The sequence below is a fragment of the Lepus europaeus genome, chromosome 16 (genome assembly GCF_033115175.1).
Source record: "Lepus europaeus isolate LE1 chromosome 16, mLepTim1.pri, whole genome shotgun sequence".
Classification (NCBI taxonomy): domain Eukaryota; kingdom Metazoa; phylum Chordata; class Mammalia; order Lagomorpha; family Leporidae; genus Lepus; species Lepus europaeus.
In genome coordinates this window covers 14,106,219-14,132,081 of record NC_084842.1, presented here as the reverse complement: position 1 = coordinate 14,132,081, position 25,863 = coordinate 14,106,219, and the positions used below count along the sequence as shown (strand labels likewise).

The window sequence follows — 25,863 nt, the reverse complement described above, 5'->3', positions numbered from 1 at the left end:
TGACTTTTGTTTATTGATTTAGGTTTTTTTCTGGGTTGTATTCAAAATTAATTTTGCCTTTACAGTCAGTGAAAGAGAGGCTGTTCTGACAATTCAAAGAAATACTAAGGACAGTTTTGTTTTTAGCCTTTACTCAATAGCTTATGAATACATTGACTTGTGTGTTTGTATGTGGGTATCTGGACATACAGCACAGCATTTCTTATTTGACTAATACAGACAGTTCACACTTGAGAAAGTAAACTTTGTGGTTTCCTTATTTTTTTTTTAAATCTCACTTTATTCCAATAAAAAAATTTTCAGACCATCTATTTTCTCCATTCTTGGCTGTTATTATCTTGACTATAATTGTCTAGTTTCCTTTCTGGCTGATCTATTGCTAGCCTTTATCTGGATGTTATTAAAGAATATAAATGCCTTATAGAGCACCATCGTCTCAGCCAGAATATTTTCAGATTCTCAGCTAAAATGAAACAGAACTGGTGGTTTGGCTGCTAAGTAAGCGGCTCCGATTTGCTGTCAGAATGTGTAACAGGTTCTAAATCCATTATGTTAGTTGTTCCTGTGAGGTAGCTTTTGAAAAAAATAGCTTCAGCTGTTTATAGATTGTGGTCCTTGGGCACCAGATAGTGGATGCTGGAATGTACTGCAGAAAAGCTGAGTGAAGCGCTAGGATCTCGTAACAGTGGGAAGTCATTTGTAATACCTGTGTCTGATTCTGTTGGATGCTCTTAGAAGTTTGAAAGCTTTGCTTTATTATCAGCTTATCCAGGAAGGAATAACATTTTTGCGAAAATGTGCCTTTTGGTGAAAATGTCAATAAGCTATGCTTGAGAAGTTTCCATGGGTAGGATGATTTCAACTTTGAGGGGCCCAAATCACCACACTTTCATTGCCCAGCTTTTTAGAGTCCTGCTTCACTCTGAGTTAAATTTCAGTAGTAGCTGTTTTCAGTTCACAGTTTTAGTGCTTGTACTGTATGTCAAAGGAATTTATACTTATTCTAAAATATAAACCATGTCAGAATTTAGTGTTTCCTCCCCCCCCCCCCCCCCCACCTTTCTCCCCAACAAAGGTTTCCTGGAATAGAGTATGGAAGGAAATATTTTATGTAATCACAAAACTTACAGATCTTTAAATATACTTTGTTCTCCGCTTTGTCCAAATACTGGTGTTTTCTCAAAGCTGTTTGAAAACAAAGCACCCACTTCTCAGACTCCTGTTAATCCTGTTTAGACTAGTTAGTAAACCTGCGATAGCTATTTCATAAGATTTTTTTCATACTTTGTTTTCATGTTTGTTTCTTTGTTTTAATAGAATAACATTCCTTGAGGTCAGAAATGATAGTGTCTTTTGGTTTTGAATCTGACATATTCATAGGTCTTTTGAATAAATGTATAAAGGCAGGACTTTGGCTTTGAGCCTGATTAGCCAGAGAATATAATAATATAATGTTCACCCTTCAGTAGTGGAAGAATCTGAAATATAATTTATGGGAAATTGGAAAGACCAGCTCTAAGATCATGAAGTTGTACATTCTAGGTTACTGATGCATGTTGTTGAATATGTGACTTTATTGGTATACAAAATTGCCTTAGAGAAGAATAGGTATTCTAGATTTTAACCAATCGTAATTCATGAGGCTTAAGTGTTGGAATATTGCTGGGTAAATATGGGTATACAAGGGAACTTCAAAAAGTTTATGGAAAAAGTGAGTTAAAATATGTTTATTTTGGTGCAAAAATGTTTGAAGTCTATGCATGGTTTATTCAAAATGTACATTGTCCTGAGCTTTTTGAATTCCCCTCATATGCATGGATTTAAAAATTTTTTTGTACCAGCATAAGCCTATCTTTTAATTCTATTTTCCACTACATTCTTGAAGTACCACGATAGAATTTAAATATTTGCCTGGTGGTACTGAGACGTCTTTATAGTATTTGTATCATGATAATATATTCTATAGGAAAATAGAAAGAAGATGGGAAGAAGTCTGTATTTGCAAACAAGATTTTGAAAAATACTTTGGGCTTATTTTATATTAGAATTGTAACTTTTTCATTTAATCTAAAATTTAATTTCCTAAATGGATACTTATCACTTGTTTTCATATAATGACTTGCTAAGACACTCCGCATAATTACTGCTTTAATGAGATAGCAAACTGAGTTGGTGTATTATAGCTGAATCATCGTCCTGGCTACTCTTTGTATTTATTGAATGAACAAGCACTGTATTATTAAAATTTCTTGCCAAAGAAACTTGCTTGCTAGATTTTTGAACTCCCTAAGAAATGTGTTAAAGGGGGGTTTAAATTATATTTCCATCTTCAGTCTGATATATTTTTAAAATCCATTGTGAAAAAAACAGAATGAGAGAAAATTTACCCACATCAAAATAGTTGAGTATCTTATTCTTAGGGACCCTAGAGTCCTTTTCAAAAATATGTTTGAGATTTGTCATTTGTTAGAATTTGATACTGAATTTGTAAGAAAAGTATAGAGATTGTGGCACGTTTGAATATTATTGCCATTTCAGAATATATCCAGTGTTTTGGTTTTGGAGCGCTGTCTCCAAGAGGTTCACAGCATTTGGTACGTAGTTCACGTATTTCCAGTCTACAGACCTTCCCTATCAGGCAAAGGCATCGTGGTTCTAGTATTTGCATTTTCTATTGCCATAAAGCTCAACAATGGTAATTAATGTTTTTTCAAAAAAAAAAAACTTTTCATATCATTACAAATAAAACTGAGTTTTTTGAAGCCTAGTAATTTGTACCTTTAAAGAGCCACATTATTTTGCTTTTGTCTCAGAATGTATTATGCTTCACAAGTATACTGTGACAGCCTGAATAGGAAAGGGGGGAGGGGACATTGTCTTCAACTGGCATGCTGTTATCAGAGAGAATGTGTTTCTGGACACGAGATTTAGCATTCATTGGTTGTCTGAAGAAAGCTATTTCATCTGAGGATTGGACAAGAAGCTGCGTCAATTTGCTGCCCGTCTCCAAGGCACTGGTGATGCTGCCTTCACAAGCTGGCTAACGTCACGGCTCCATCACCCAGCGGGGTGTGGACTCTCTTTTTCTGTTCTTCTCTATTTAATTCTCTATTTGCTGCCTACTGCATTTCTTAATCTGTCTTCTGCCAAATGCTAACAGCATGATATTTTGCAATCATCTAGGTGAATACAAGAAAGACGAACTCCTAGAAGCTGCTAGGTAAGTGATTCCATTCATTTTAAGTGAGTATAATGCATTTAAGGGAGAAAAAGGGGAGGGCAGGTGGAGGACTATAAAAATTATAACATGTTGTCTTGCTTGGATTTTATGCAGTAATGAAGATAAGACCTTTATTAAACCCCTGAATATTCTGCAAGATTGGTATAGTGATAAAAATCTTTCAATATGGTGCTGATTGTGAGGTTAATTTTCTTTGGAACATTCCGTAAGGTACCTGCAAACCTTAGCTGCCCAGCGTTTCAGAAGCTGTTCTTGGAGTGTTTAAATGCTTGTATCTTCATATCCTCTGAAGATTTCTCTAGCAAAGCTTGCGTGAGGGACATAAAGTCAATGTTAAAGTCCTTGTTCATGTTTTTTTGTTCTTGGTCATTTATGATTTAATGCATTAATTCTTCATAGGGTTTTGTATGTATTTTTTAACTCCAGTGTTTTAGATCATTTTTCAGAATAAAGTTTGTTTGTAATTAAGAAGGTGACTTTGTGCAGATAAATAAAACAAATAAAGAATGTAGAAAGCTACATTATCAAAGCTATACCACTAGATAGTGATTAACATGAATTAATTAGAAATATATTAGATTGAATATTGCAAGAGCTTCATTGTGATCCATGTGAAACAAAGTCAAAGCAAATATATTTTATTTTCCACTGCCTTGTGAAGAAAATCCATATATCTTCATTAGCAGCTCTATAAATTTGTGGAAATTGACTTACTACCTTTTTACAGGAGTGGTAATGAAGAAAAACTAATGGCTTTACTGACTCCTCTCAATGTGAATTGCCACGCAAGCGATGGGCGAAAGGTGAGTTGCTTAGAATATAATCTCTTTGAACAATTTGGATTTGCTTTGCAGTGAAATTTTTTTAACTTGGCATATATATGTATATAAATCCATTTGTATATTCATGCATATATATGGCTCTATTTTTACTGTCATCTTTTCACTGTAAATGAAATGCTGTTATGTCTGTTATTGGCAGTGGTGACATATCCACACAGAGCTGGTGAAGCATGGATCTTAAGTAAGGATTTTCTCTTAAATGTCAGACCCTGAAAGTTGTTTGTTACATAGAACCGCAGCCTTGTTGGGACTAAAACTATAATAACATCCGTTACTGTCTGCATGATAATGGAAATTGGGAATATTTGTTTATGTCCTACTTTCCCACCTTTGATGGAACATTTACATTTTTGATTTCTCATTAAGCTGTGAAAATGTTGTTAATGATTCTTTTAAATCTGTGTGACCACTTTGCTATTTATTAGTTTTATTGGCTACATTGTTAATTAGAGTATCCAAAGTAGGAATAATAAAACAAGAATATTCTGCATTGATACACAGTTGTAAAAAATGCAAGCAAACCTAACATGTACAGCCAGCAGATTCATTATCTGTTTGTTTTTCTTGCTGAATGTGATCTGAAATGCAGTCCTTTACAAGACTTTGGTAATTAACCACAAAGTTTTGTACTGATTTTACCTAAAACACACTGAAAAACAAACCACTTTGGTTAAAGTTCTTTTTTTTTTTTTTGAAGTGACAGTTAATTTTTTTAGTGGAAAGGGACGAATTTCATAGTTCAAAAACTTGAAATATTTTCAAATGTATGCTGCAAATATTGAGGAAATATTACCTAGTGCTTAATATTTAATGAATGAATTCTCTTGAAAGTATTTATAGTAAAAAATATGAGAAATATTATGATGAATTGGTACTCCTTAGAAATAACAAACTATTTTGCTTTTAAAAAATCACTTTTCAGTGAGGTATAATTCTGTAGATCAAAATTGCTCCATTTTCCTTGAGTGCTCCCCTCCCAAATTCATTCTCCCTCATTCTCATAAAATCTAATAATGGTGGCACAAGGAATTGAATCCTTCAGAATACATGCTATTTGTTATTGTGGATGGCTTATATATTATATCACATGACTCAGTAAATATCCAGTTTCTCTGGATAATTTAGGGAAAGACTTCTACTCTCACGGAGGTTAAATTACATATATCCAACAATAAGCTAGCAAAGATTTACTTATTACTATTACTGACTTTTGGGAGGCATTTTAAAATAGTAACTGCTCATTTTTTCCTTCAGTTTTTAAGTTGCTGTATAGGGATTTTAACACTCCTGTGTATTCCTTGAGCTCTAGATCTTGTTCAAATCTTCTGAGTAGACAAAGTGCCTCCTCCACTATGCAGATCAGGGCCTTCATGTCTAATAAGTGTGGCCATGTTTCTTAGGCAGAACTCCTTGAGAGCCCAGCCTACTTCAGTTTTCCATGGCCATTTCACTGCAGAGTTTCTGTGAAATTCCTACCGCAGGAGTCAATTTGCATCACAGCCTCACTGTACCTCCATTATCCTTGTACTATACTCTGACAGCCCCATTTCTAGTGTAGGAAATTATAATAATTAAGGAGCATGATTGCTGATACTTAGCAAATTATCTCTTTTCCTTGCTTCTTCCCCTACACAAGTATATGGAATTCCTTCTTCTTCTCCCCAAAGGAGGACACATTTCCTTTTAGCTGGAGCCAATGTATTGCTCCTCTAGATTCCTATAATTTCTTTTCTCTATTGCTCTATGGCAATTGCCACCGAGTTCTTTAAATGGTAATATTAATATTCATGCATACATTTTTCTTCTGCTTCTCTGTTAGCTGCCTTTATATTTTGTACAGGTCCAAACCCCACAGTTTGAATATGGCAGAACCATGTGATACAGCTCTGTTGTTTTCTGATAAGTGTAATTTTATCATCTGAGTGCAAACATCATCTGTACTTTTTGCCATTTCAAAAATTAAACTAGAAGTATATGAGTGGGAGATTTTGTGTTTTATCATTACTAGTATAAGAATTATTCTATTTATCCTTGAGTAACTAACACCTATGAGAACTCTGTTTTAATGTGTAGAATATTTTTTAATTAAACTTTTATTTAATGAATATAAATTTCCAAAGTATAGCTTATGGGTTACAATGGCTTCCCCCTCCCAAAACTTCCCTCCCACCCACAACCCTCCCCTTTCCCGCTCCCTCTCCCCTTCCAATCACATCATGATTCATTTTCAATTCTCTTTATATACAGAAGATCAGTTTAGTATATATTAGGTAACGATTTCAACAGTTTGCCCCCATATAGCAACACAAAGTGAAAAAAAATACTGTTGGAGTACTAGTTATAGCATTAAATAAGAGTGTACAGCACATTAAAGACAGAGATCCTACATAATATTTTTTAAAAAAATTAATTAATTTTCTATGCCATTTCCAATTTAACACCAGGTTTTAATGTGTAGAATATTTTTAAGAATGTATCTCAAGCATTAAACTGAAGGATTCCTAACAAGTAAATAATTTTCTAAAATATGCTCTTATACTATTTAAAAAATTGGGTTTTGCAAAGCTAAATTAGATGGAAAAGACAAGTTAGGCTTAAGCATTTATTAGGTTTTACTGCTATGACTATAACATAGGAAATCTTTCACAATTGTCCATCTGTATGCAAAGTACAAATCAAATTTCATAATTTAAATTGAATAATATCCATATCTAGATATTATCCTTATTTATGGCATAGAATAATTCTTATTAAATGTACCAATTGCAATAAAGCTATAGGATAGTATATAGGATACTTAATAGGATATAGTTATATAGTATATAGGATGTTAGTGGAGATTGGGACGAGATCTCTTAGTTATAATAATATCTTTTGTTTTTTTGATGTTAAAAGCAAGAAAACAAATCTAGCAAATCTAGCCACTAAATTCCAAGCCTCTTTTTTTTTTAAAGATGTATTTATTTATTTGAAAGGCAGAGATAAAGAGAGGCAGAGGCTGTGGGAAGGTGGTCTTCCTTCTGCTGGTTCACTCCCCAAATGGCTCCAAGGGCAGGAGCTGGGCCAATCCAAAGCCAGGAGCCAGGAGCTTCTTCCGGATCTCCCATGCGGGGACAGGGACCAGGACTTGGGCCATCTTCTACTGCTTTCCCAGGCCATAGCAGAGAGTTGAATCGGAAGTGGAGCAGCTGAGACTCAAACCAGTGCCCAAATGGGATGCCGGCACTGCAGCTGGTGGCTTTACCTGCTATACCACAATGCTAGCCCCCCCAAGTCTCTGTCTTAATACATCTTTTCATCTAGAATTAGGGAGTCAGATGATGTACTAATTAGAGGATGAGAGTAATTTTTCATGTATATTAGTTAATCAGGTATATAAAGTTTGATAGCCTGAATTTCATTTTTGAACATAATGTACAATCAAATCCTTTTTTTGTAGGTTTTCTAAATGACTCTATTTATGTTTAACTGAGCCCACTCCTGTCTTGGTTTTTACTACAATTCCTGGTTTGTAAATTTAAAAAGCCCATGAGAAATGTTAATTTCATAACGTTTTTAGAAAAGAAATGTTCTTTTTACAGTGCTTACTAGGTGGAGAGTGATCCTGGAGATATATGGGAATTTGAGACTTTAGTATTCCTTTTTAATGTCATGCATGTGATTATTCCATGAGAATGTAAATTTTCAGTAGTCTCTATGTACTGTGACTTGATGATTATCTAATCAGATAATGTGTGAGTCCTTAATATTTTTATTTCCCCATGACATTTGTTTTTAGGTTTTTATATAATTATTGTTAAGCTTTCATTTTTGTCAAGAAACAAAATTACAAAAAACTACTTAAAAATCATAATTGACTTTTTTGTTTGTAATTCTAGATTCAGGTAACACTTCATTCTGTTTTATAAAATAGAATATGTGCTTTCTGTAAAACAGAATGAGTGTTCCAATGAGCTAAACAGAGGAGGTTAACTGTATAGACAAAAGGTGTAAGAAAACAGAGAAAACAAAAAGCAGGTTGGTCATTTCAAAGTTACTTTCTTTGTAAAAGTTAAAAGCAGAGGAGACTTTCTTATGCTGGATATAGCTAACCTGCTTGGAGATTTGTCTTATTTTTCACTCTGTTGATATCTCAGAAGGTCAGACAAGTGACTTAGTTTTGACTTCGTGGCATGGTGCTGCAGCATGAATAACTCCATTTTGAATGAATCTGTTTGACCTAGTGTAGGAGCTCAATCAAAACCAATGGCTTTAACATCTTACACATACATCAGAATTGGAGCTTGGCCACTCTAGAAGTTTCATTATTGTCTTTTCCTGAAAAGCAAAAGTAGAAAACATTTTTAAATATTTGTTCTAAATATTTATCCAATTCTATATATGCTGTAATGATTGCTATTTTAGAAACACAGAAGCATAAATATTATTATTCTTTTATTTTCTGCACATTGTGATTAACCTTAATGCTCCACAGTTCCTTATTGGAGTAAAGTACAACCAGAACCTCAAAAGAGGTTGTCACCTTTCTAGAATTCTATTTTATTTTTTTCTAAAGATTTATTTTATTTATCTGGAAGGCAGAGTTACAGATAGAAGGGAACAGACAGAAGGAGATTTTCCATCTGCTGGTTCACTCCCCAGATGGCCATGACAGCTGGGGCTGAGCCCACGCCAAAGTCAGAGCCTGGAACTCCATTTGGGTCTCAGGTGGTTGTCAGGGTTCCAAATATTTGAGCCATCTTCTGCTGCCTTCCCAGCCACATTAGCAGGGAGCTTGATTAGAGGTGGAGCAGCTGGGACCCCAACCAGGGCTCCAGATACGGGATAGGGGAGCCAAAGTCACAGGCAGTGGCTTAACCCACAGTGCCATGTTACTGGCATTCTAGAATTCTTTATTCTTATATTTTCAAACACAGGTTTCTTGACTTTAAATCTCTGGGCTTAAATTCTGGGCTTGTTTGATATTTAAATTTAAGGTGGTAGTATTTCCTTGTTTCTCTGTGTTAATTTTCATGAGGACAGTTTTTTTAAAATAGACAAAAGTAAATATTTGAACTCATTTCAAGCTATTCTAACACCACCCTCAAGAATTCTCTTTGAGCCCTCCGTGTGTTATTCCAATTTGCAGACTGTCTTTATCCCCTTCTAAAACAAATGTCTAAATGTATGCCCTCCTCATTCATAAAAAAGTATACAAGCTGAAGTTAGGAAGTTCATAGGCCTAAATGATACTGTTTTTTATAGATAGATAGATAGATAGATAGCGCTGGTTAGAGTCCCAACTGCTTCACTTGTACCCACGTGGGAGACCCAGATAAAACTGGCTCCTGGCATTGACCTGGCCCAGCCCTGGCTGTTACAGCCATTTGGAGAGTGAAACAGTGGATGGAAGATCTCTCTCTCTCTGTAACTCTGTAGTAGAGAGAGAGGGAGGAAGAGATTGATCGTCCATCCTCTGGTTCACTCTCCAAATGGCTACAGTGACCGGTACTAGCCACAGTGCTGGCCCCAGAAGGAGCTTGTTTTAATTTAAGAATAATTAACTGAAGGGTTTCTTTAAATGTTAGACTTCTACTGTGTAAATGTTTGCTTCCCTAAAATATTTAATAGTGACCAAAACTCAAGAAACAGAAAGGAGTAAAGTCTATAAAAACTATTTCCAAATTGAGATCAATCAAAAACAAAGTAGAATTTAGTATATCTCTAATACTGTATGACAAACCTGTTTTATAGATGTGAAATAGCAGTTAGGCTATAAGGACAAGTGTTGGGTTCTGTTCTTGACCCTCCTGCTTTCTAAGTGTGTGTGACTGTGGCTGTGGCAATTTGGACTTACTCTTTCACAAATGGGAGTAGAGTAGTCATGCCCACCCACAAGGCATTCAAAGGGTTAAGGGAAATAATGTGATCCATGTGCGCAGTACAGTTGTGGCACAGAGCAGAACCTCAATAACTACTCCTTTGGTACCATTTTTGAAGTTTATAAATATATTTAGAATAGATACATACTGGGGCTGGCACTGTGGCGTAGCAGGTAAAGCTGCTGCCTGCAGTGCCGGCTTCCCATATGGGCGCCAGTTTAAGACCCGGCTGCTCCACTTCCGATGCAGCTCTCTGCTATGGCCTGGGAAAGCAGTGGAGGATGGCCCAAGCCCTTGGGCCCCCTGCACCCGCATGGGAGACCTGGAGGAAGCTCCTGGCTCCTGGCTTCGGATCAGCACAGCTCCAGCTGTTGCAGCCAGTTGGGGAGTGAACCAGCGGATGGAGGACCACTTTCCCTCTCTCTCTCTCTCTCTCTGCCTTTGCCTCTCCCTCTTTCTCTGTAACTCTGGCTTTCAAAGTAAAATAAATAAATTTTAAAAAAAAAGTTTACATACTTTTGAGTATTCCTACATTCCCTACCTAGCCACTTATATTGTCTTTATTATCTAAGGGCAGACCAGGGTGGCATTTGGGTAAAATAAACTGTGGTTAGGCGGCTAGCGCCTTGGCGCAGTAGGTTAATCCTCCATCTGAGGCGCCGACATCCCATATGGGCGCCGATTCTAGTCCTAGCTGCTTCTCTTCCCACCCAGTTCTCTGCTGTGGCCTGGGATAGCAGTAGAAGATGGCCCAAGTCCTTGGGCCCCTGCACCCATGTGGGAGACCTGGAAGAAGCTCCTGGCTCCGGGTTGGCACAGCTCCGGCCGTTGTGACCATTTGGGGAGTGAACCAACAGAAGGAAGACCTTTCTCTTTGTCTCTCCCTCTCAATGTCTGTAACTCTACATCTCAAATAAATAAAATCTTAAAAAAACAAAAAACCTGTAGTTACTGAGTAATCTATAATGCAAATAATTGAATTCTTTTTGAGCTTGGCATTCTCTGTTTCCCCACCCAGTATAGCATACAGTAAAGAAATTTGTTTGAATTATCAACTTATAAATTCACAAATGTGTTCTTGAGATATATATCTATTTTTCAGTACATGCTGACTAAAAATTAATGTTTGGCTGAAATAAGGCTACCATATTCACTTGAATTGCAAAAATTGCACCCATGAAACACAAGGCAGGTATAGGATTAATTATTTGGGTGTCTGTATTGAAGTTCTAGGGTTGTATACATTTGTCGTATTGCAGTACATAGAATTTCTCCGTATCCTTGGTCAGTAGCTCTCTACCTGATATAATTCTTCTCTAACTATCACGTCTGGGCCAGGTTTTGGCAGTCCCTATGTGGTAGATTGTTACTTTGAAGATCTTCCATGAATCATGCTTCTCTTTATTCATGCACGTGTCTAGTTCCCTCCCACAGTGACTGTGATTTGCCTGTGACTGCTGTGGTGACAAAAATAAGGCAGATGTGGTGCTGTGTCCATTTCAGGACAAGTCTCGGAATTAACCTGGCAGCTGTTAGTGTCTTGCTTTTGGAATGTTCTTTCCTGAAACCCGGCTGCTATGCCAGGGAGCAGCCCAGACAGCCATGTGGAGAGGGCCACATGGAGGCAAAGGAAGACCTCTAGCCAGTACAGCCACCTGAGTAACTTTATCTGTTCAGATATCCCAGACATTCTGGCCTCCTCTCTGTTCCAGTCCAGACAACTCACCTGTGTTTTGAGGTGGTTTGTAATTGTACTAATAGGTAACTGAAATGTACACTGTTAGAAAATCTAACTCTATGTTTATTATCTTCCGGGCAAGAAGCTGGATTACTGAAAATGTGTGTGTGTGTGTGTGTTTTGACAGGCACAGTTAGACAATGAGAGAGAGAGGGACAGACAGGTCTTCCTTTTTCCGTTGGTTCACCCCCCAAATGGCCACCACGACCAGCGTGCTGTGCCAATCCGAAGCCAGGAGCCAGGTGCTTCCTCCTTGTCTCCCATGCAGGTGCAGGGCCCAAGCACTTGGGCCATCCTCCACTGCCTTCTTGGGCCATAGCAGAGAGCTGGACTGGAATAGGAACAACCAGGACAGAATCCGGTGCCCCAACCGGGACTAGAACCCCGGGGTGCCAGCACTGCAGGCAGAGGATTAGCCTCGTGAGCCGCAGCACTGGCCCTGAATATGGTTCTTTTATAACTACTTGAAAGAAAAAGTAAAGGTTTTAAAATATCTCCCCCAGTGTACTTAGGATTTCTTCAGTTATTTTGAATTTGTAACTTACAATCTGAGGAGTTTTTTCCCGTAAAATTGTAGAAAATAATTTTATGTGCACCTTTTCAGGTGGTGGTATTGTAGGGAAAAAAGCAGGAATTTGAAGCTGGAAGAGCAAGTTTTGTTATATTTTTGAGTTCTCAGTTTTTTTAGCCTAACAAAATGAAAGATTTGGGCCATGTGTGCTGTAAAGTACCTCCCAACCTAGCGTTCCGAGACTGTAACATACTGTGCCCTTTATTTTTCAGCAGTTACTGGTGATTGCCAGTGCTCTGGAGTGGGACTGTGTCAGAGTCTGCAGCATCATCTGGCTAGACCCGTGGCACCTGCAGTCTAGCTCCTGTGGAGACTTTCTGCCCTTTGAGAAAGTGTCAGCCGTAGCTGAGGGTGCGGGTCGTGCTTCCTCTAGCCCCTAGTTTTGTTATCCTCCTCTGTTCTTGCCAAAGGGTCATACCATTTTTTACTTCCCAACTTTATGGATCATAGTTGAGATGTTGCTTGTGATTACAAGAAGTGAAAATCCATTAAGTCTGCATCAGGGAATTCTTCAAGTACTTTAGGTTTAATTATCCATCTAATCAAATCACTTCTTTAGAGTGTGTCTTGGAGAGCAGTGCATGTTTTACTGTAATGCAGGAATCCCTTAGAGCAAGTTTTCTGGCCTCCTTGTGTTGGGGTCTATTGCAAAATCTCTGTATATCTGATATATATATACAACAACGGCTTGAGAATGTCTTTTTATCTTTCATTAGGGAATTGCTTCCACTAACCCCATCTCTCTTTTGTCAAGTGTGACATTTCTACTAGCAAGGGTAATTAGTCCGGGGCCAGCTAGGCTGTTTTTTTCTTTGAGGAATGAGTTTTTTGCAGAAGGGGACCACAGTGTTAAAGAGCAGGTGATAAAACGTAGTTGCCCATTTCTCCTGTTTAGTCACCCTCCTCCCACCTTTGGACTCTCCTGTACTCCTATCCAGAAGCCCCTAGGACTTACCACTGAAGGAACTCTGTGATAACAGTGTGTCTCCAAAGTCCTCGCACTCTCAACCACGTTGAAACCTGCTGAAGGAGTTTCCCGATGTTCCAGCTTGCAGTTAACATGGCCCTCTGATAGTACAATGTAGAATGCTTCCCTCCTGTGCAGTCTTTAAAAGCTGATTAGTGCAACTTGTTTTCTCTTTCAAGAATAAGTCATTTGTTTTACATTACTTAAAATCTTTGAAGCTCAGATATGAAAATCTAAATTCTAAAATAGTAATTACCACGAGGAATTTATGTGAGGTTTCCATAGTATAAAACATCCGGTTACTATCAGATCAAGAAACCTGTAGTCCATAAAGTATGCCAGTAGTTTCTTGCTAACAATGAAAAAACTATGTTGCACCCTGAGAGTACCAGGCACCTCCTCCCCTCCCCATGCCATACAGACCCTATGAGAGGATGCCAGGAACTCATTTTCATACGCATATTTCAATTTCTTCTGCTGTTCGGATGCTGGAAAAGAGAAACACAGTTGTAGGTCTTGCAGGTCTTGAAGAATCCCCTAGGAATTTCCATAATGAGAATGTTAAATTAAAATTGAGTTAAGTTGGCATTTAGAGCTTTATTCTCACATAGATCACCCTGAGGATTTCTTCCTCTTTCTTGTCTGTTCGTTTCCTTTCCCCTTTTCTCCTCCTAAAGCATATGCTTAGAGATAGCCTTTTATATCTGAACTTGAAAATAAATTTTTTTTTTTTTTTAACTTTTATTTAATGAATATAAATTTCCAGTGTACAGCTTATGGATTACAATGGCTTCCCCCCCCCATAACTTCCCTCCCACCCGCAACCCTCCCCCCTCCCGCTCCCTCTCCCCTTCCATTTGCATCAAGATTCAGAAAATAAATTTTTAATATTTAAGGCTATGCAAGCACAGAAACCTTGTTTTGTAAGATATTTCATAAATTCTATAACTTTTCAAATGCCCAGGTTCAAATGCCCATGTTGTTATTGTGGCAGAACATCCTCTCTGAGGCTATAAAATACCAACCATTCTCTGTTCATGCAGTCTGTCTAGAATCCAGGGTCATCTTTGGAAGGAGCCTCCCAATGCAGCTTTGAAACCAGTGTTGATAACTCTGGCAGGCTCTGCTTAAATATCTTTAAAACAGAAAAAAAAAAAAAAAAGCTCACTGGTTTAGATCAGATCATATCTGAATTCAGGCCTGATTTTGGATATTAAACTTGAAGAAGGGATACTGACCTACTAAAAGGTTACCAGGCAGGTAGTCATTTTCCAGTGAGAAGATTTGTGGCGGCTGGGAGGGGGTTAGTTCAAGAAAACCCAACTGACCATTGGTTAGAAATACCTAGAAAAATCCTGCACTGGGAAGCAGGCGAAAGATATTATCTTCTCCAATTTCAATGTTGTTCTTTCTGGTCTTGCTTTAGGCCCCATTTCTAGGATGCCCATCCAATGGTGTGGTCATATTGTCATTATTGATAGGGTTAGCTTGGAGTGACCTGTGTGATCAGAGTGCTGAAGTGGTTAGAACCAAGGAGATCCCTTCCTGCTGACAGTAATTCTTCTTGCCACTCAGGCTTCCTAGTCCATTTCTGAGCATCCTGTCTACTACCTGAGCACTCAGCCGCAGGAAAAGAGGGATGACAGGCTAAGGGTTCTGAATTCAGACAGCTTGAATTTGACCCCTGATTTATTAACTTGCTGTAGTGATATCCCCGTTTCTCAGTTTCATTGGTTGTTATGTAGAAGTTAGAGTAATTTTCGATTCAGGCAGTTGGTGTAGAAAGTGAACAAGATAGGGCTTGTGTTCTGGTGCAGCAGCTTAAGCTGCTGCCTGGGAATGCTGGTTCAAGTCCTGGCTACTTAGCTTCCAATCCAGCTCCTGCTAATGCTCCTGGGAAAATAGCAGGTGATAGCCCAAGTGCTTGGGCCTCTGTAGCCACAAGGGAGAACTGGAATGAGTTGCAGGCTACTGGCTTCAACTTGGCCCAGCCCCTGCCATTGCAGCCATTTGGGGAGTGAATCAGTGAATGGAAGATCTCTAGCTCTCCCTCTTGCTGTCACTCTGTGTTTCAGATAAATAAAATAAACCTTTTAAAAAGCAAATAAAAGAGAATAAACAAGATAATACACATAATGGACTTAGAACAACGATTAGTACATAGGAAGTACCCAGTAAACCTTGGTTATTTTCAATAAAGACTTGTATTCTGAAGGTGTTTAATATCTTCCGTGTCATTTTAAATATGCATATTTCTGTGAGGAAGATATATTTCATTGTTGCCATTCTCCCCCCATCTCTGCACATACCCTCCCCATTACAGAGATATGAGTTAAGAACATATTAATACATTAAATTGTCAGGTTATAGGGGTAGTACCATGTCTATGATATGGTTCATTGTGATGAAGTTGTAGCTGTGGTAGATGTCTTTAGTTCTAGCACTGTGCTTTTGAGAACCATTGACTAAGAAAGAGGCCCAGGACCAGAGGCAAAGACTTGGGATTGAAAAGAGACCATATTACTGTAAGAGGATTTGATAATATGCATTCTTTAGAAAAGACAAACTGGAGAAGACAAGTTGTGAGAAAGATGGGAATAAAATAGCTTTGTTTCATCTCTGCTTTATCATTTTCTCTTCTCTAGAAGTTACTCTATTAAATTCGCTTTATAGTGGTGCAAGTGCTAAGAAACTTCAAGGAGACTGCTCTTCATTATGCTGCTACTTAAAATATCACTTTAAAAGAACAGGCATCAGCGATTAGATATATTTATTTCAATGGAATCATGCCATATTGATTCTCTAGTTTTTAATTTGCTTAGATTCTGATCTTAGTATCACTGTCTCAAAGAGCTTCTGAGCTTCTTAGCAGATTAATCAGGTCTCTGTGCCTGGAAGAAATTTAAGAAAACTCTGACTCTCTGTCTCTTTTCCTGGGAATTTTGTCTTAATGGCTGATGTAGTATTTTATTTGTAGAAAGGAACACATGTCTATCTTAACCAGGTGACAGATCCAAAGATCTGTGTTTTGAGGAGAGAGAGCAAGCATGGAACGACCTAAATCTCCATTTATAAACAATGGTAAATAATTATGATAACAGCCATACAGTGGAAATATGTACAGTTGTTACAAAAAGTAAGATAGATGTACATAAACTGAAACCAAGAGGGGAAGAGCAGATTGTGGAAGAACATAATACAGTCCTATCTGTGTGACCAAAGCAACAACAAAAAGAGGAAAAACAAGTACATATCTGTAAAGGTATTCAAAAAGTTTGTGGAAAATGTGCATTACCTTTTAGTTCCATTTTTTCCAAAAAAAATTTTTAAATACCCTCTCATACTTGGAAGACTGTATTAAAAGATACTTGCGCAACTGTAAATACTGATAACTTTTGACAAGGGGCTTGTTGGGCTTTAGGGAGAAATAAAGAAAAACTTCCACTTCCTATTATCTTCTATACAGTTTGAATAGTATATTTTAAAAATTTTATTTAAGGTATCCAAATTTTATGTATTTCCTATATTCATTGATTAATATTTTCATAATTGAAAAAGGAACTTTATTGACAAAGGAACGATGAATAAATGGAAAGTATTTTATAATCAAGACAAATTGAAACTGGGAAGATACATACATAGTGCCTCATTTTTGAAGCCAAACTTGAAAAGGCATGTTTTTACTTGTCTAAAAATAGAAATAAGTATTAGAGTTATTAAATATGATAATAGCTTTTTATTTAAAGATGATAAAGTTAAATTTGCAAAGATGTTATCTGGGACTTGTAGGTTCAGAAAAGTAATACTTCCAAAACTGATTATCCATTGAATAATTTTAAAAGTGAAAGAATAGGGGGCCAGCGCTGTGGCGCAGTGGGTTAAAGCCCTGGCCTGAAGCGCCAGCATTCCATATGGGCGCCGGTTCTAGTCCTGGCTGCTCCTCTTCCGATTCAGCTCTCTGCTATAGCCTGGGATAGCAGTAGAAGATGGCCCAAGTCCTTGGGCCCCTGCACCCATGTGGGAGACCCAAAGGAAGCTCCTGGCTCCTGGCTCCTGGCTTCTGATCTGCACAGCTCCAGCCATTGCTGCCATCTAGGGAGTGAACCAGTGGATGGAAGACCTCTCTCTCTGTCTCTACCTCTCTCTGTAACTCTGCCTTTCAAATAAATAAAAATAAATCTTAAAAAAAAAAAGTGAAATATCCAGGTAATGTGTCACCCAATATAGTACTATATGATGTACATAGTACAACCTATGAATTGTTTTTTGCCAAAAAGTGTCACAGGAAAGAGGAAACTTCCAGTTTACAAGAAATACAGAAGATATAGCCAAGAGTTAAACAAGCACACAAGAAAGGGAATAGACAACTGACACTGTTTCTTCCACAAGGCAATCCTATAGTGTGGAAAAATATGATGACAATTAGAGAGACTTAGAGGCACAGTAGCTAAATATATTTATCCAGATTCCAGCAAAACATCTTTAAAATAATAGTGTTTTTTAGACAACGATATCTGTATATTGACAAGAGCATTAGATAATAAAGTTTTCCTTCGCTTTTGTTAAATATAATTAACGTGTTCAAGTTTTGAAAGAAAACACCTATACATTTTAGACACCTGTGGAAATATGTAGAGGTGAATTGTCAGCATTTTAAATATACTTCAGAAGGAAAATATTTAAGGAAAAAAGAATACAAAAGTGATAACAGAAGCCAGAGTAACAAGGTCTTAATAATGATTATTGAATCTAAGAGATGAGTATTTCAGTATTTTATATTTCTTCAAACCCATTTTTAATAAAGCAGACATGTTCAAATGCTGGCTCAAATACTTGGGGTCCTTGAGGAGACCCAGATGGAGCTGCCGACCTCTGCCTTAGTCCTGGCTCTACCCTAGCTATTGTGGGCATTTGGGGAGTGAATCAGTGGATAGAAGATCTCTCTCCCTTCTTCCCCTCTCCCTCCTCCCATAACCCCCCTACTGTGTGTGTGTGTATATGTATGAGAAAGAGAGAGAGAAAGAGAGAGAGAGAGAGAGAGGCTCTGCATTTCACTCTGCCCAAGTACTGGAGCTGTCATCCACTGATTCCCAGGCACATTAACAGGGAGCTGGATTGGAAGTGGAGCAGTCAGGACTTGAACCAGGACTTTGACATTGGCCAAAAAAATGACAAAAGATCAAATTGATAAAAGTTTATAAATAAAGTTGCACCCACAGGCTTGTGAATGTGTATGTGTGTGTGTGTGTGTGTGTGATAAGTTAAAGCTACCTGAAATGTTTTTTACTGGACTGTAAATCTGTCAAAAAAACGAAGATAATTTATTTTTTCTTATAGATTGAATCCAAGAGGAAAGCTTTGAATTCTGGGACTTTCTTCAGTAATCCCTTTTTTTCTATAAACATTTTGTAATATGAAAATATTAGTGATAACATTTCTTTTACATCAGAGTAATATTTAGAAAGAGGTTTTATATTTGCAGTTTTTACACACTTTGCCATTCCACATGTTTGTCTTTTAAAATGTTCCCAGTGGAAACATCTGTTTTTAGAATAAATCTGAAGTTTACAGGCTGGTGATGATTGCTTTCCTGTGTACACTGATGTCTTAAATGTTTGATTCTCACATCTACTAGTTTACAACCACCATCAAATTATGTAGTAACATGTGTGAGTATTACAAGTGGGTCTGCTTTATTTATTGAAAGCCAAAATTACACTCTGTCGATTATCCAAGCAATTAGAAAATTACTTTTTATCATTGCTTCACCATTTGACAATTGGGGTGTAAATTTGGCACTGCATGGTAACCAATGACCGAGCTGAGTTCTAGGCTACATGGTTTGATTGCTTTGCATCGGAGATGGAATTTGATAAATAATGTTGTAAGTTTTGTTTCTAGAGTGTGGAAACCGCTTGGCCTTTAGGGGCATAAGCCTGTTCAGACAATCCTTTGTTCTCCATTTGTCTGTACTTTTCTCTGTGCATTCTGCCATTTCTCAAATGTATTGCATGGATTTTTCCCGATGTTCCTGCTAGTTAGACCATCCAGGTTACATGGTTAGTATCCACGTTAGAGCAGTTACTCAGAACGTCTCATCCAGCTCGTTCTGCACTCACCCTTCCTGTAGTTGGTCCGCTCCCGTGCTCAGCTGCCCCTCCTGAGATGCTGCCAGCCGTCTGCTGACACTGTCATCTGTCTCCTGGGCTAGCAGGATGCTGTCCACATCTTCCTCCCGTAAGATTAGCTCTGTCTCTTCAGTTTCATTCTTCCACATAATAACTAAAACAGCCTTTCCGAAACTTCAGTCTTAAGTACTCTTGTGCTTCAAGGCCTGCAGTGGTTTCTCATTGTTCTTAGATCTCCCCCAATCTCATACAGTAAATTTAGCCACTGGATGTTATTTTTTTAGTTTCTCAAGTATACTGTTCCGTAGGCACTTCATGCTACTTGGAAGAAAGCTCCCTTTCCTTTGCCTCAATGATCCTTGTTTTTCTTCAAGTCTCAGCTCAGAAAACAGTTCTTTTGAGAGTCTTCCCTGACCCCTCTCTCTCCTGCTTGCCTATACAGTGTCTTGGGTTTGCATCTTGTAGACTTCTGTGGCTTCCTGAACTTTCCTGATCATACTTGTGTTCACACAGACTGTATTACCTGTTTTCTTTAGTCCCTTGAGTCCTCAGAAATTACACTTTTGTTTCTTCATCTTTTGTCATTCTGAACAGAAGTTTAGTTTATATGCACTTCCTTTGAGTGCTCTGTGTGGGAGGGATGAGAAGATCCACAAGGAAGGAGGCTAAGTGTTGAACTTTCCTTGATTACCCCAGTGCTTGACTAGATGTCACGTGCGTGGTAGATACTAAAATGTTGGAAGTGAGTAACAATGATGACCAGATTTGTTTTTAACCTAATCTGTCCCGAATTCTAGTCCCATACTTCTGTTCTCGCTCTCTCTCTCTCTCTGTCTCTCTTCCCCCTCTCTCTTTTCCCCCTACCCTTCCTCCACCCCTCCCATCTCCTCTTCCCTGCCCAGAAGTTACTATTAAGGTATCATATGGGCACTTAAAATTCAGTAAACTCACATCTCAAAATCTTTCCACCTGGCATCTCCTCTTTCCTCCTTTCTCTTGTTATTTTTTCTGTAATTGACATTTCTAAACTGGAAACTATCATAGTCCTCACCATTATCAATCAGTTATGAAAGCATTAGCTATTGTGTTTCCTAATAGTTTTTACAACTCAGTCCTTAATCACACCACTTTATTTCAGGCTTCCCATTGCTTTCTGTCTTGTCACTTAAAGAGATTTCAGTTATATAGATTTCAGCAGTTTCAAAACTACATATATTATGTTCTCAGCACAGTGTCAATAAATTTTGACTCTCGAATGACTTTTTAAATCTGGAAACTGGAGTGTTTTTCTTATATTTTTCCCTGCTAAATAAGCTGTTAATATAGGTTCATTCATTTAGGGACTTCGTTCATTTTCAGGAGTAAAAGAAACAAAAATTATCAACTAGATACAAATAAAATTGTGTGTATGCTATGTCCTGTAAGAGCTGCCTGACTTAATGACCAATCATCCAAAGCAGCCTTTGTCTCTGGGGAAAACTTCCCACCCACCATGCCATGTCCAGTTCAATCCTGGAAGTGGGCCAATATGAGATCGCAAAGACTGTGTGTACCTTCCTTCCTGAAACAGAAAGGAAAATCGAAAAAACATGAAACCATAGTTTTCAGACTCTGGACATTGCAAAAAGGGAGCAAATCAGGTCAGCTGTGCAGTTGCTGCAGCTTACAGCCTAGAAAAGAATTCCAGGCTTTAGTGTAGGAGGGGAAGTTCAGGAAGAACCCTGTGGACTCCCTGAGTTAAGGAGACAGAATTGGGCAGGTAAGGGAGATCCACGAAAGGTCCGCTGACAGTCTTCAGTTAAGTACGATGATCACATGTATGAGGGAACTGCCTGAGACTGATCAAAGACCCACCCAAAAGGATAAGTGCCAGGAAATGATTTGTAGTAGTTTCCCTTACCACTAACTGAAGTGGGAACTCTCATGAATCACTGGGTGTCATGGAGAACTCAAAAGGCAATGTCTCAGTAGTAAAGGAAAATCATTTCCATCAAAAGTCTGCTCTGGTCCTGCCTAACAAAGCTTAAAACCAAGCTTTGAAAGCAACCTATTACAGCCATGCATTGCTTAAACAGCTAGGATTCTGAGAAATGCATCCTTAGTTGATTTCATCACTATGCAAACTTCATAGAGTAAACTTACACAAATTAAGACCGCCACATCACTAGAGGATTTGATCTTCTGGGACCACCACCATGTATGTAGTCTGTTGTTGATCAGAATATCATGCAGTTCCTATAAGTGTGAGGGAGCAGAAAAGAATATTTGATGATATGATAGCTCAAGTTTTCCAGACTTAGTGAAAACAGGTCCAAGAAGTTTACCAAGCCTAAGCACAGTAAATAAATAAATAACTGTAGAAAACTATCCAAAAGTTCATCATAATCAAATTTCTTAAAGCCAATGATAAAAGAAAATATTAAAGTATCCAGAGGAAAGAACATGTACAAAGGAACAAAAAAAATAAGGATGGTGGCAGACTACTAGTCTTGAAGCAATGCGAGGGCCGGCGCCGTGGCTCACTTGGTTAATCCTCTGCCTGCGGTGCTGGCATCGCATATGGGCACTGGGTTCTAGTTCTGTTTGCTCTTCTTCCAGTCCAGCTCTCTGCTGTGGCCCAGGAGGGCAGTGGAGGATGGCCCCAGTGCTTGGGCCCATGCACCTGCATGGGAGACCAGGAGGAAGCACATGACTCTTGGCTTCGGATCAGCACAGTGCCGGTGGTAGCAGCCGTTTTGGGGGGTGAACCAGCTGAAGGAAGACCTTTGTCTCTCTCTCCCTCACTGTCTATAACTCTACCTGTCAAAAAAAAAAAAAAAAATGCAAGCCAGAAGACAGCAGAAAAGCTTGTTTGAAATATTAAAGAAAGAGAAAAGAGTTAACTTAAACTTCATTATCAGCAAAAATATCTTTGTAAAAGGAAGAAGAAATAACAGTTTGAAAATACCTTAATACTCTCTGGTAGTATCATTTGCAAGGACATTTGACATGTATCTGAAAGCAGAAACTTGACTGGGCTTGTCATTAGATAGTACAAAAAATTAAATTGTTCAGCATTTTGTATCTTGGAAGTGTGGGGCTAGCATTGTGGCAGATTCGCCTGTGGTGCCCAGAATCCCCATAGGGGTGCTGATTTGAGCCCCAGCTACTCCACTTCCAGTCCATCTCTCTGCTAATGCGCCTGGGAAAGCTGCAGAAAATCTCCCATGTACTTGGGCCCCGTCAACCCATGTGGGAGACCCAGAAGAAGCTCTTGGCTCCTAGCTACAGACCAGTTCAGCTCTGGCCATTGTGGCCTTTTGGGGAGAAGATGTCTCTGTCTCTCCCTCTCTTTCTCTCTGTAAACTCTGCCTTTCAAATAAAAATTTTTAAAGAATTTTTTGTTTATTTGAAAGAGTTACACAAAGAGAGCAGGAGAGGCAGAGAGAGAGAGAGGTTTTCCATTGGGTGCTTCACTCCCTAGATGGCTATAATGGCCAGCGCTGCACTAATCTGAAGCCAGGAGCCAAGAGCTTCTTCCTGGTCTCCCACATGGCTGCAGGAGCCCAAGGAGTTGGGCCATCTTACACTGCTTTCCCAGGCCATAGCAGAGAGTTGGATCGGAAGTGGAGCAGCCGGGACTCAAACTGGCACCCATATGGGATGCTGGCACTGCAGGTGGCAGCTTTACTTGCTACTCCACAGCACCAGCCCCTCAAATTTTTAAAAAATAATTTGCATAGGCAGAAAACTTTAGTTTTTACAATAGCTGACATGAGTGACTTTATGTTATATATACAAAAACTGAAACCTATAGGTAGTATGACTTTCACAGAATTTCCTAAGATTTGGGACCATAATCAGGTTTTCTGATTTTCCTCTTCAGATGTCTTCTAATATATACATGGTCTTTTGATTAATAGCTGTGTATTGCTCAAAATGTTTTTTAAATATAGAGACAGTCAAAAATGTGTGTGTGTGTATTTAAAGTGTACAAAGTGCTTTGAAAGTGATAACAGGTAGTGCAATATGTATTATGGTTTTTTTAATCTTTAATTTAGAATGTATGAAGAAAATAAATGGAAAAATCTTAGTAAGGCCCAAATAGAAGACAAGAAAAATGAAAGAGAAGACATTAAAGTACATTAGAGTTTGCATGAAAACCTGTTGTAGCTTAACAGGGCCACATTGGAAAATTGCTTTGGTTGCAGAGAAGTTTTTAATTAACATAATGTTATTTCTGATTTTTTAAAAAACTGAGGGGAATTTTGATTACTTTAATTGGATTAAATTTTAGCCGAATGTTTCAAATTAAAATGTGGCAGAAATTAATTGAGAAGAAACTACATTTTCTCCTGTGTTTATGATGGGTGTGTGGGGTACATACAATAGAAGAATTAAATTCTCTGTTGGAATATAGTTTTGACCCATTACTAGCAGCCATATGGAATGAATAAGCTTCATTTTCTTTTTTGTTTCCACTCACATTTCTTCAAATAGTTCTTTAGGGATGCTTTTTGATCTTTCTTGTTAAAGACATTTTGCAAGCTATGTCTTTAAAGATTTATGATAGAATTGAGATTTAAATGTTAGAATGTGAAGGGACAGGATATAAGCAGGATACAGAAGAGTATTTCCAGTTGTAGAGAATGTGTGCCCTGGCATGTCTTGTCAAAACAATGAGGATGGTTTATTTTGGAAAGAAATCAGAAATAATGTAGGGGAGATAGGATAGGGCTTGATTACTGAAGATCTTGAAAAACAAGTAGGGAAATGTGTGATGTCTTTGTTTCATGTCACTATAACAAAATGCCCAGTATCAGGTAAATGTATAATGAAAAGGATTCATCTGGCTCCCAATCTGTGGCTAGAAATTGGGCCCTTTAGCCACCTCCCACTGCATGGCATAGAACACACGAGAGGGGTCGGAAGTCACATGATTGAGGGAGGACACAAGAGAGTGAGCTAAGCAAGCCAAACTCACTTCCTAAGCACTTTCTCTTGTGCTAACCAGTCCAGTCCAGCACAAAACTCATGAGTTCTTCCTATGAGAAAAGCACGGATCCCTCTAAAAGGCCCCAGCATCTCTCAACACTGTTGAACGGAGCCCCAAGCCTCAGCATAATTTTTGGTGAGGACAAACCATATTCAAACAGCAACAGATGTCACAGAAGTTAGAACTTATTTCTAAGGAGGGTGACTTATCTGTTGTGCGGTGATGAAAGGTAAAGTTTTGGCATTTCAACCCAGTATTTTGTGTTAACTAACATTATGTTGAATTCTGAATACATATTAAAATGGCAAAGCAAGAATTTTTTTGTCTGACAAGGGGAATGTGTTTTTGTTCCTGTTTTCTAGTCCACTCCTTTACATCTAGCAGCGGGCTACAACAGAGTTCGAATAGTTCAGCTTCTTCTTCAGCATGGTGCTGATGTTCATGCAAAAGACAAAGGGTAGGTGTAAAAATTTATTTCCTTATGATTCTGTTTATGAATTATTATGCCTTATTTTCATCCTCTGCTACTCTATAGTTTTTAAGTACTAGACAAAGTTTAATAATAAGATAATTTTGATATGTACCTATTTATTAAGGATACTTATAGTTTCCTAAATCATTTAATTGTATGGCAGCTCTGTTATTTGAAGTTCAAATATGTTTGTCAATTGCAATCATCATTTTTCAGTTCTTAAGTTGTATTTTAGAAACAGAAAACAAATGGAAAGTTAAGATAATCCAGTAGCATAATTATCATATCAGATATGAAAGGATTATCTCTTTTAGTTAATAAACCAAAATGTTAAGTATTCAAAGTGTTCATTTGGTGGGAGGATTTTTCCCTAATGAAATCATGGATATCTAAACTGACAAAAGCCTAGGGGGACCTTAGGAAGTATAGTATGGGAAGGGGATGAATGGGAGCCCAGAAAGCAGTTATGCAATTTTTTTTCTGAATAGATGAGTTTCAGAAAACTTTTACGCCAGTTTCCTGTCTAGACTCTAGGGATATATGAACATTGGGGCAGGCTAACATCTCTCATTACCCTCCCACCTTAAGATCTAAAAGATAACTGATGCTAGCGTCCAGGTGACCCAGCTCACGTTGCAGGCTTGTGACTGGAGCATGAAGAAGAGATGCCCTCGAGGAGTGTTTCTTTCACTTTGCACCCTCGGTATCAAGACATGAACGCAGTACTTGAGACGTTTATGAGAACGGAAATCCATCCATTTCAAGTCTGCTCGTCTCAGTGCTGTTTCTCTTGCCTGCACAGGTTTTGTGCCGTATGTGAATGGTGTCCCAATAGTGTAGGAGATTAGAATGTCTGATGCTCTTGTGCATCTCTGTGTCCTTGCGCATGACTGAAAACAGATGGGTGTATGGTAGGTGAGTCATCAAGAGAAGTACAGCACCAAAAAAGGGAGTTCTGACTCACTTAGGATACTTTGACATGTACATTTTAATAGTGGGATATTTAATTCTTATGCTGGAAATTACCATGAAAATGAAGGAAAATAACAGGAAAGTTTCAATTCACTA

At 38.2% G+C, this 25,863-nt stretch overlaps 1 protein-coding gene across 1 annotated transcript in view; it reads left to right on the top strand.

Annotated features, from left to right (window-relative positions):
- The window catches only part of TNKS (tankyrase), a 216,159-nt gene that overhangs the window by 111,602 nt on the left and 78,694 nt on the right, over nt 1-25,863 (top strand). The window contains exons 4-6 of the mRNA XM_062213699.1: nt 3,184-3,220; nt 3,969-4,044; nt 24,686-24,780. Of these exons, the coding sequence (XP_062069683.1) occupies nt 3,184-3,220; nt 3,969-4,044; nt 24,686-24,780 (208 nt within the window). The remainder of the gene's footprint in view (nt 1-3,183; nt 3,221-3,968; nt 4,045-24,685; nt 24,781-25,863) is intronic.